Below are 12622 nucleotides of genomic sequence, written 5' to 3'. Positions count from 1 at the left end.
AAAATTTAATTTCTATAAAAAATTTTACCAAAATTTTATTTCGATAGAAAATTTTGTTAAAATTTTATTTCTATAAGAAATTTTATCAAAATTTTATCTATATAGAAAATTTTGTCAAAATTTTAAAATGTTTATTTTTGTAGGAAATTTTGTCAAAATTTTATGTCTATAAGAAATTTTTTCAAAATTTTATTTCTATAGAAGATTTTGTCAAATTTTTATTTTTATAGAAAATGTTGTCAAATTTTTATTTCTATAGAAAATTTTGTCAGATTTTTATTTTTTTATTTTTAGGAAATTTCGTCAAAATTTTATTTCAATAAGAAATTTTGTCAAAATTTTATTTCTATAAGAACTTTTTTCAAAATTGTATTTCTATCTAAAAATTTTGTCAAAATTTTTATTTTTATAAGACACTTTGTCAAAGTTTTATTTCTATAGAAAATTTTATTTCTTTAGAAAATTTTGTCAAAATTTAAAAAAAAAAAAATTTATAGGAAATTTTGTCAAAATTTTATTTCTATAAGAAATTTTGTCAAAATTTTATTTCTATAAGAAATTTCGTCAAAAATTTATTTCTATAAGAAATTTTGTAAAAATTTTATTTCTATAAAAAAATTTGTCAAATTTTTATTTTTATAGAAAATTTTGTCATATTTTTCTTTTTATAGGAAATTTTGTCAAAATTTTTCCTTAAGTAATTTTATCAAAATTTTTCTTTTGAAAGTTTTTTTCAACATAGAAATCTATAGGAAATTTTGTCAAAATTTTGTTTGTATAGAAATTTTATCAAAATTTAATTTCTATAAAAAATTTTGCCAAAATTTTATTTCGATAGAAAATGTTGTTAAAATTTTATTTCTATATAAATTTTATCAAAATTTTATTTATATAGAAAATTTTTATTTTTATAGAAAATGTTGTCAAATTTTTATTTCTATAGAAAATTTTGTCAGATTTTTATTTTTTTATTTTTCGGAAATTTCGTCAAAATTTTATTTCTATAAGAACTTTATTCAAAATTTTATTTCTATAAGAACTTTTTTCAAAATTGTATTTCTATCTAAAAATTTTGTCAAAATTTTTATTTTTATAAGACACTTTGTCAAAGTTTTATTTCTATAGAAAATTTTATTTCAATAGAAAATTTTGTCAAAATTTAAAAAAAAAAATTTTTTTATAGGAAATTTTGTCAAAATTTTATTTCTATAAGAAATTTTGTCAAAATTTTATTTCTATAAGAAATTTTGTCAAAATTTTATTTCTAAAAGAAATTTTGTCAAAATTTTATTTCTATAGAAAAATTTGTCAAATTTTTATTTCGATAGAAAATTTTGTCAAAATTTTTCCTTAAATAATTTTATCAAAATTTTTCTTTTGAAAATTTTGTTAAAATTATTCTATAGAAAATTTTGTTAAAATTATTCTTTAGAAAATTTTGTCAAAATTTGATTTTTTTATCGAAAAATTTTAAAGTATCTCTTTTTTGAAGAGGAATATTTTGCAAAATCTACCAAAACATCAAGAATTCTACCAATCTACCAAACAGTAAAAAATCTAAAATTTTTGGTAGAATTCTACCGTGGCTGCCATTCAAAACCTATCCTAAGCTTACCTGTACAAAGTAATGCATGTTATAATTTAGTTTGCCCCGCCCGACTGTAAACTTTCCCTACTTGTATTCTATCAATATTTGTTTTTCTATAAGTATTGGTGGAAAAAATATATACCAGTAAGTGGTATAGAAATATGTTCTTCTTTATCCTAGGCATCCTTAACATTTTCCCACTTCTTATCATTTCAAGCTAACTACAGCATATTCAATGACATTCATAACCATAGAAATCACTATAACAGTATTCATCATTAGTCGAATTGCTATAAGCAAATCACATTATTATTATTTACATAAAAATTTCTACCTTGAAAGAATCCTTAGGAAAACCACATCTTGATACTCTCCCTCTCTCTATCCTCCTTCTAACACCTACATTTACTGGTAATTTACCACTTCCAAGCAATTTAATTTAAATTGTAAAAAAATATATGCATTTTATTTCTATTATAACACCCATCATAGTCATCAAACTGCGAACGATTCAAGTTTTTAATGGCTTCGTAAGAGAATATCGTCTCCGTATTCTTGCACTTTGGCTAACACTATCGGCTGAATGCTTAATAACAAGCCTTTCGAAGAATTTCCATTTTACTTTAACTATAGTTTACTCTTAGTGGTAATTCTGTAGGTAAAAGTTGGGTGATTTAATATTCCAAGAAAGTGGGAAATCGAAGAAGTCTTTATTAAATTATATAAAAGGAATAGGGAAAGTTTTCAGTGGGGCTAAGTTGGCAGCACTTAGCAATCTAGCACTATAAAGGTAAAATAATAGCATTGGCATGTTATAAAAAGGGGTGTAATAGAAACATTTGGTTTCGAAAAAAAATCTTGCATTTGATTTGAAAAAAGTTTCCATTTGAATTGAAAATGCACATTTGACAAATTTAATTTGTCTTTAGTTTATTATATTAGATTTACGAATTTTTATTTTAATGAATTTCCACCAAATGATTTTTTACATCATTTACTGGTTAATTTTCCTATTGTGAATTTTTATTATTTAATTGAATTGCTGTCGTGAGACGACTATTGTGAATTGTCAATTGAATGAAAAATGAATTTTCTTCCACACATATCCACCTTGGTGAGCATCAACTTGATCCATTCTCTTTTGAATAAAACATATGTAATATACAATACACCCACACTCATACTCATTTTGTTGTGTGTTCTCATTTTGAGGAAAAAATTAGACGTAAATTTCATCTTATTCTCTTGAGAGAACTAATACAATGAAAGTAAATATCATACAGTTCACTACCTATTCGCAGAGGGAATCCCTATAATATCGACTCTTATCTCCACTATTTGCACAACAACAAATAACACCGTTGACGTCGACCAACTGTTAATAACTTATTATGAATTTGGGCAATAGAATTTGTTCTCTACTTACATTGAACTCTCAGTGTTATGCTGGAACTTCTAGTTTCACCTTCGGTATTTGTTGCTCCACAAGCATAAGCCCCAGCACTTTCTCTTTCCAACTGTGTGAGATGCATTATTTCAGAACTTTCGCCGGACATACGCATACCCTGAAAATAATAAAAAGAAGAAGAAAAATGTCAACTCAATTTCAATATTCAAATTTTCTAATGATAATAATTAAAAATGAAATTGACAGACAACTCAAGGATAATTTATAAGTAATTTCATAACAGACACTTTCTCATACACAATCGCTCTTTCTTCGTCTCACACACTCACTGTATCTCTCTCTTTGTTTATCACCCATCATCACTTAGTCTCTAATTATGTTAAAAATTTGCTCATGATTTGTTTACGTGTTTGAGATAAATGTTATAAAAACATAAACACATACACACACACACTCCTACACCCACACACATAGCCACTTGTTCTCAGTTTTCCCAGTAGACTGTATTTAACAGTAGGGCTGGCTACTGTGATGGCGAATGTTTTAATTAACATTATTTATATTTTTGTAAAAATTTAATCTTAGATATAACAAAGACATTATTAAGTCAAAGTTCCTCCTAACACAGTAATGTCGTTTTGTCTCTGTTTAGATGGATATCCTCTACAAGGATACTAATACATCCACAACTATATATGCGATGCTTTGACACTATACAACAATACGAAAAGATTGTGTTTTGTAGTAACATCAAATTTTGTTTCTCCGGTGGATTGGATTGTGTAGCCACCCCCCCAAAACTGGGCTCGGTTGGTGGGAGATTTTGATGGCGCAACAGGAAAAAGCCATCTTGGTTAATGGAATCGAAATTAAAGTCATGTTTTTGGAGAATATTTACAAAATGTACAATTACTTTAACAATGTGAATTAGAGTGGTACGAAATGTATGAAGTGAAAACGACCCACTCAATTTGACCCAGGGAAAGACACACAAAAGAAAAATAATTCTGTAGTTAAACTAACGCTAACTTTAAGAAGAAAATTTTTTGGCAGAATTTCCTATAGAAATAAAATTTTGACAAAATTTTCTATAGAAATAAATATTTGACAAAATTTTCTATAGAAATAAAATTTGTACAAAATTTTCTATAGAAATAAAATTTTTACAAAATTTTCTACAGAAATAAAATTTTGCAAAAATTTTCTATAGAAATAAAATTTTGCAAATATTTTTTATAAAAATAAAATTAAATTTTGCAAATATTTTTTATGAAAATAAAATTTTGACAAATTTTTATAAAACAATACACAAAACAATATACAACAATGCTTAAAGAACAAAACCAACAATAACAAAACAAAACGAATGGAAAAAGAAGAGGAGGCGCGCTCAAAATAAACCCAGCCAACAGAATTCAAATCGATGATTTGACAGTGGCATAGGAAAAGAGATATGTTTGTTTCGAATTTATTTCGGCATAAGCCGGCTATCAATGTAAAACCTTTTTTCGGAGGGTTCAAGTGTGGTTTTTGTTGGGTTTAATAAATTGCGTGAATTTATTCTGATAATTGGTTGATAGTTTTGCTGCAAGTAGAGGATGCTGATGAGGAATGTGGTAATTCCGAAACGTGCGTCCATCCAACCATCTTGCAGTCTATAGGGCTTTGCCCAAATAAATTTGACAAACATTCTTTTCCTCTGTTAGTTAAGCTACACTTGTAGTTTAGTCAATGTATGGTTTTAAGCTGCAATAAAAAACAACAACAATAAAATCTTGACAAAATTTTCTATAAAAATAATATCTTGACAAAATTTTCTATAGAAATGGTTAGGTTAGGTTATGTGACAGCCCGATGTATCAGGCTCACTTAGACTATTCAGTCCATTGTGATTCCACAGTGGTGAACTTCTCTCTTATCACTGAGTGCTGCCCGATTCCATGTTAAGCTCAATGACAAGGGACCTCCTTTTTATAGCCGAGTCCGAACGGCGTTCCATAGAAACCTCTTGGAGAAGCTTTGAAACCCTCATAAATGTCACCAGCATTACTGAGGTGGGATAATCCACCGCTGAAAAATTTTCGGTGTTCGGACGTAGCAGGAATCGAACCCATGGCCTTGTGTATGCAAGGCGGGCATGCTAACCATTGCACCACGGTGGCTCCCTTCTATAGAAATAACATTTTGACAAAATTTTCTATAGAAATAAAATTTTGACAAAATTTTCTATAGAAATAAAATTTTGCAAAAAATTTCTATAGAAATAAAATTTTGCAAAAAATTTCTATAGAAATACTATGTGAAAATTTTTATAGAAATAAAATGTTGAAAAAAATTTCCATGGAAATAAAATTTTTACAAAATTTTCTACAGAAAAAAAAATTTTGCAAAAATTTTCTATGGAAATAAAATTATGACAACATTTTGTATACAAATAAAATTTTGACAACATTTTCTATAGAAATAAAATTTTGATCAAATTTTCTATAGAAATAAAATTTTGACCAAATTTTCTATAGAAATAAAATTTTTATAGAATATAACGAAATAAAATTTTTATAGAAATAAAATGTTGACAAAATTTTTACAAAATCTTCTACAGATATAAAATTTTGCAAAAATTTTCTATGGAAATATAATTATGACCAATTTTTCTATAGAAATAAAATTTTTACAAAATTTTCTATAAAAATAAAATTTTGACAAAATATTATATAGAAATAAAATTTTGCACATATTTTTTATAAAAATAAAATTTTGATAAAATTTTCTATAGAAATAAAATTTTTACAATTTTTTCTATAGAAATAAAATTTTTAAAAAATTTCCTATAGAAATAAAATTGTGACACAATTTTCTATAGAAATAAAATTTTGACAAAATTTTCTATAGAAATAAAATTTTGACAAAATTTTCTATAGAAATAAAATTATGACCAATTTTCTATAGAAATAAAATTTTGACAAAATATTATATAGAAATAAAATTTTGCAAATATTTTTTATAAAAATAAAATTTTGATAAAATTTTCTATAGAAATAAAATTTTTACAAATTTTTCTATAGAAATAAAATTGTGACACAATTTTCTATAGAAATAAAATTTTGACAAAATTTTCTATAGAAATAAAATTTTGACAAAATTTTCTATAGAAATAAAATTTTGCAAAAATTTTCTATGGAAATAAAATTATGACAAAATTTTCTATAGAAATAAAATTTTGACAAAATTTTCTATATAAATTAAATTTTGCACAAATTTTGTATAGAAATAAAAATTTTACAAAATTTTCTATAGAAATAAAATTTTTACAAAATTTTCTATAGAAATAAAATTTTTACATTATCTATAGAAATAATTTTTTAACAAATTTTCTATAGAAACAAAATTTTCTATAGAAATAAAATTTTGCAAAAATTTTCTATGGAAATAAAATTTTCTATAGAAATAATTTTTTTTAACAAATTTTCTATAGAAACAAAATTTTTACAAAAGTTTCTATAAAACTGAAATTTTGACAAAATTTTCCATGTAAAAAAAAAAAAGTTTTGAGAAAATTTTTTATAGAAATAAAATTTTGTGAAAATTTTTTATAGAAATAAAATTTTTACAAAATTTTCTATAGAAAAAAATTTTAACAAAATTTTCTATAGAAATTAAATTTTGACAACTTTTTCTATAGAAATAAATTTTTACAGAATTTTCTATAGAAATAAAATTTGTAAAAAAATTTCTATAAAAATAACATTTTGAAAAAATTTTTACAAAATTTTCTATAGAAATAAAATGTTTACAAAATTTTCTATAGAATAAAAATTTGACAAAATTTTCTATAGAAATAAAACTTTGACAAAATTTTCTATAGAAATTAAAAATTGTTTATTTGGTAGGTTTTTGGTAAAATTTTATTTGTAAACAGAAATATTGGCAATATCGTCGTTATGTATCTTCCCCCCTTTGTGTTCGTTACACCCTATTATACAAGAAATCATACATTGCCAGACAGAGAGAAATAAACAAACATTTATTTATGTTCTCGTAACTCGTCAGTCTTCGTCTTCGAGGGCATAACGTTTACACAATAGCAAACCTAAGACGTTAGAGGTCCTTGTATATGTCATCTTTTATTTCTCTCATGCCTTGTTGCTGTAGTTGTCTTCATTTTATTCTTGCTTATTCAAAACAGAAGCAGGTTGACTTCTTCCCATAATTATCCCTTGAGTGTAAAGTAAATCTTTGTAAACGTGTTTTGGTTTTGTCCTCTGTTATTTCATTCTCTCGAAGACATTCATTACACACACACGCACACACATCCATATCCATAGTCAAGCTCCCTCTTTCTCTGTCACACTCTCTGTCTCCCCTTTGGTGAAATACATAAGGCGCATTACAATATGGGTTAGGTCATGTGTTCGGATGGTTGGCTATGGCGTTAACGAATGATTATTAGGATGCCGTTACTTACTTCATGGGCTGTGTGGTAGCTGAAACTCCTGTTGACGACATTCCATGTTGTGAGATATTTTAATGAGTTTTTCTTGTTTGTCATTTACTTTTGTTTTATTTCTTTTGGATTTTAAGCTTATTCACCAATGTTGTTGTCGTTGTTGTGTTTATAACAATAAAAACAACAACAAATGATATTCGGTGTGGCATAGGAGAAATTACATACAAAATGTCATCAAAATGCCAACGAAAACCGAATAAACTCACTAAGGTAGTGTCATAGCTGGTGAGTACGTATAACCACTTACCAGACATAAGACATTTCTATATCATTCGATTTTATGTTGCCTGTCAAGGTGAGGATAACTTCCTTTTGAGACCCTTTCCTTTTGCTCCCAAAAGCACAGTGATTTAGATTAAGTTCTTAAGAAATTCAAATGCTGTCTTTTAATTTTCATTAGCCCATGACATGGGACCTCATGAAGGATATCCTTCCGTTTGCAAGTCAATCGAGGTGTGAAGTGTGATGGCATGGCGTTCACATATTCAATGGGTGAAAGGCGAAGTGAAAATATTTTCCATACATGCAAAGTAACATTTTCTTATATTTATGAGTAGCATTTTTTTCTTGTTTTGAGTAGAAAAGAGGATTGATTCATGCCTGACATCGAAAATGTTTTAGGATATTTAAGGCGAAGTTACTACGAATGCCATTAAAAAAGATATGATACCCGAAATGTTTGCAATTGGGATAGATTCTTAGGAAACAATATTGTATAGTAATGATGGAATCAAACCTCCATGATTATTTTGAAATAAAGAAATTTGTAAAAAATCCAGCATTACTAGGAAAATAAATCACTAAAAAATTTCACAAAATAATCTTGTAATATGAAAGTCGCATAAACAAATCGTGTGAGGTCGAATATATAATAAATTGGGATTTTTTTCCGAATATTATTTATTTATTTTTTTTTTTGGAGACGCATATAAGGATGCACGGATGCAACACGTGCCAAAAATAATCTACCAAGAATTGAAGCAAATTTTACCCAAAAATCTACTAAATTAAAAAAAATCTTATTGGTGAAATTTTTGGTCAAATGAAAAAAATTTTAAAACATATGTTTCGTTATTATTTCAGCTTTTGCAACATTATCTATTAATGTCCATCCTATTATATTTTATATCCCTCCAACAAGGGAAAGGTACTACTTCTGCAATAAACTATGCTAATATGACCTTACACGAAAATTAACATTTTTAAAGATATTGAATTTATAAAAACTTTTGTCAAAACATTATTTGTATAGAAAATATAGTCAAAATTTTATTTCTATAGAAAATTTTGTCAAAAGTTTATTTCTATAATTTTTTTATATAAAAATTATGCATAAATTTTGTTTCTATAGAAGATTTTGTCAAAATTTTAGTTACATAGAAAATTTTGACAACATTTTATTTCTATAGAAAATTTTGTCAAAATTTCATTGCCATAGAAAATTTTGCCAAAATTTTATTTCTCAGAAAATTTTGTCAAAATTTTATTTCAAGAGAAAATTTTGTCAAAATTTTATTTCAAGAGAAAAATTCTGTCAAAATTTTATTGCAATAGAAATTTTTCCCAAAATGTTATTTCTATAGAAATTTTTGTCAAAATTTTATTTCTATAGAAGATTTTGTGAAATTTTTATTTCTATAGAAGATTTTGTCAAAATTTTATTTCCATAGAAAATTTTATTGCAGTAGAAAATTTTTCCAAAATGTTATTTCTATAGAAAATTTTGTCAATATTTTATTTATATAGAAAATATTGTCAAGATTTTATTCTATAAAAAATTTTGTCAAAAATTTAATTCTATAGAAAATTTTGTCAAAATTTTATTTCTATAGAAATTTTTGCCAAAGTTTTATTTCTATAGTAAATTTTATTTATATAGAAAATTTTGTCAAAATGTTATTTCTATAGTAAGTCTTGCCAAATTTTTATTTTTATAGAAAATTTTTGTCAAATTTTCATTACATTCATTACACACACACGCACACACATCCATATCCATAGTCAAGCTCCCTCTTTCTCTGTCACACTCTCTGTCTCCCCTTTGGTGAAATACATAAGGCGCATTACAATATGGGTTAGGTCATGTGTTCGGATGGTTGGCTATGGCGTTAACGAATGATTATTAGGATGCCGTTACTTACTTCATGGGCTGTGTGGTAGCTGAAACTCCTGTTGACGACATTCCATGTTGTGAGATATTTTAATGAGTTTTTCTTGTTTGTCATTTACTTTTGTTTTATTTCTTTTGGATTTTAAGCTTATTCACCAATGTTGTTGTCGTTGTTGTGTTTATAACAATAAAAACAACAACAAATGATATTCGGTGTGGCATAGGAGAAATTACATACAAAATGTCATCAAAATGCCAACGAAAACCGAATAAACTCACTAAGGTAGTGTCATAGCTGGTGAGTACGTATAACCACTTACCAGACATAAGACATTTCTATATCATTCGATTTTATGTTGCCTGTCAAGGTGAGGATAACTTCCTTTTGAGACCCTTTCCTTTTGCTCCCAAAAGCACAGTGATTTAGATTAAGTTCTTAAGAAATTCAAATGCTGTCTTTTAATTTTCATTAGCCCATGACATGGGACCTCATGAAGGATATCCTTCCGTTTGCAAGTCAATCGAGGTGTGAAGTGTGATGGCATGGCGTTCACATATTCAATGGGTGAAAGGCGAAGTGAAAATATTTTCCATACATGCAAAGTAACATTTTCTTATATTTATGAGTAGCATTTTTTTCTTGTTTTGAGTAGAAAAGAGGATTGATTCATGCCTGACATCGAAAATGTTTTAGGATATTTAAGGCGAAGTTACTACGAATGCCATTAAAAAAGATATGATACCCGAAATGTTTGCAATTGGGATAGATTCTTAGGAAACAATATTGTATAGTAATGATGGAATCAAACCTCCATGATTATTTTGAAATAAAGAAATTTGTAAAAAATCCAGCATTACTAGGAAAATAAATCACTAAAAAATTTCACAAAATAATCTTGTAATATGAAAGTCGCATAAACAAATCGTGTGAGGTCGAATATATAATAAATTGGGATTTTTTTCCGAATATTATTTATTTATTTTTTTTTTGGAGACGCATATAAGGATGCACGGATGCAACACGTGCCAAAAATAATCTACCAAGAATTGAAGCAAATTTTACCCAAAAATCTACTAAATTAAAAAAAATCTTATTGGTGAAATTTTTGGTCAAATGAAAAAAATTTTAAAACATATGTTTCGTTATTATTTCAGCTTTTGCAACATTATCTATTAATGTCCATCCTATTATATTTTATATCCCTCCAACAAGGGAAAGGTACTACTTCTGCAATAAACTATGCTAATATGACCTTACACGAAAATTAACATTTTTAAAGATATTGAATTTATAAAAACTTTTGTCAAAACATTATTTGTATAGAAAATATAGTCAAAATTTTATTTCTATAGAAAATTTTGTCAAAAGTTTATTTCTATAATTTTTTTATATAAAAATTATGCATAAATTTTGTTTCTATAGAAGATTTTGTCAAAATTTTAGTTACATAGAAAATTTTGACAACATTTTATTTCTATAGAAAATTTTGTCAAAATTTCATTGCCATAGAAAATTTTGCCAAAATTTTATTTCTCAGAAAATTTTGTCAAAATTTTATTTCAAGAGAAAATTTTGTCAAAATTTTATTTCAAGAGAAAAATTCTGTCAAAATTTTATTGCAATAGAAATTTTTCCCAAAATGTTATTTCTATAGAAATTTTTGTCAAAATTTTATTTCTATAGAAGATTTTGTGAAATTTTTATTTCTATAGAAGATTTTGTCAAAATTTTATTTCCATAGAAAATTTTATTGCAGTAGAAAATTTTTCCAAAATGTTATTTCTATAGAAAATTTTGTCAATATTTTATTTATATAGAAAATATTGTCAAGATTTTATTCTATAAAAAATTTTGTCAAAAATTTAATTCTATAGAAAATTTTGTCAAAATTTTATTTCTATAGAAATTTTTGCCAAAGTTTTATTTCTATAGTAAATTTTATTTATATAGAAAATTTTGTCAAAATGTTATTTCTATAGTAAGTCTTGCCAAATTTTTATTTTTATAGAAAATTTTTGTCAAATTTTTTTCTATAGAAAATTTTGCCAAAATTTTATTTCTATAGAATATTTTGTCAAAATTTTATTGCAATAGAAAATTTTTCCTAATTGTTATTTCTATAGAAAATTTTGTCAAAATTTTATTTCTATAGAAAATTTTGGCAAAATTATGTTTCAAAAGAAACATTTTACTTCAAGAAAAATATTTTGTCAAAATTTTACTTCAAGATAAAAATTTGGTTAAAATTTTATTTCCATAGAAAATTTTGCCAAATTCTTCAAAATTTTATTGTAATAGAAAATGTTCCCAAAATGATATTTCTATAAAAAATTTTGTCAACACTTTTTGCTATAGTAAATTTTGTCAAAATTTTGTTTCTATTGAAAATTTTGTCAAAATTTTATTTCTATAGAAAGTTTTGTCAAAATTTTATTTCTATAGAAAGTTTTGTCAAATTTTTATTTCTATAGAAAATTTTGTCAAAATTTTATTTCTAAAGAATATTTGGCAACATTTTATTGCAATAGATAATTTTGTCAAAATTTTATTTTTATAGAAAATGTTGTCAAAATTGTATTTCAAAAGAAAAATCTTGTCAAAATTTTACTTCAAGAGAAAAAATTTTGTTAAAATTTTATTTCCATAGAAAATTTTGCCAACATTTTATTTCTATAGAAAATTTGTTCAAAATTTTATTGTAATAGAAAATGTTCCCAAAATGATATTTCTATAAAGAATTTTGTCAAAATTGTTTGCCATAGTAAATTTTGTCAAAATTTTGTTTCTATTGAAAATTTTGTCAAAATTTTATTTCTATAGAAAGTTTTGTCAAATTTTTATTTCTATAGAAAATTTTGTCAATTTTTTTATATAGAAAATTTTGTCAAAATTTTATTTCTATATTCTGTCAAAATTTTATTGCAATAGAAAAATTTTCCAAATTGTTATTTCTATAGAAATTTTTGTCAAAATTTTATTTCTATAGAAAATTTTGTCAAAATTGTATT

General features: G+C 24.9%; 1 protein-coding gene across 4 annotated transcripts in view; it reads right to left on the bottom strand.

Annotated features, from left to right (window-relative positions):
* Positions 1-12622, bottom strand: part of side (motor axon guidance molcule sidestep) — an 805094-nt gene that overhangs the window by 177404 nt on the left and 615068 nt on the right. For all 4 annotated transcript variants that reach the window (XM_075310279.1, XM_075310349.1, XM_075310417.1 and 1 more), the window contains exon 10: positions 3015-3153. In XM_075310279.1, coding sequence (XP_075166394.1) covers positions 3015-3153 — 139 coding nt within the window. The remainder of the gene's footprint in view (positions 1-3014; positions 3154-12622) is intronic.

This window comes from Haematobia irritans, chromosome 1 (assembly GCF_050003625.1).
Source record: "Haematobia irritans isolate KBUSLIRL chromosome 1, ASM5000362v1, whole genome shotgun sequence".
Lineage (NCBI taxonomy): Eukaryota > Metazoa > Arthropoda > Insecta > Diptera > Muscidae > Haematobia > Haematobia irritans.
The sequence above is the reverse complement of the archived record's forward strand: the minus strand, read 5'-3'. Positions and strand labels throughout refer to the sequence as shown.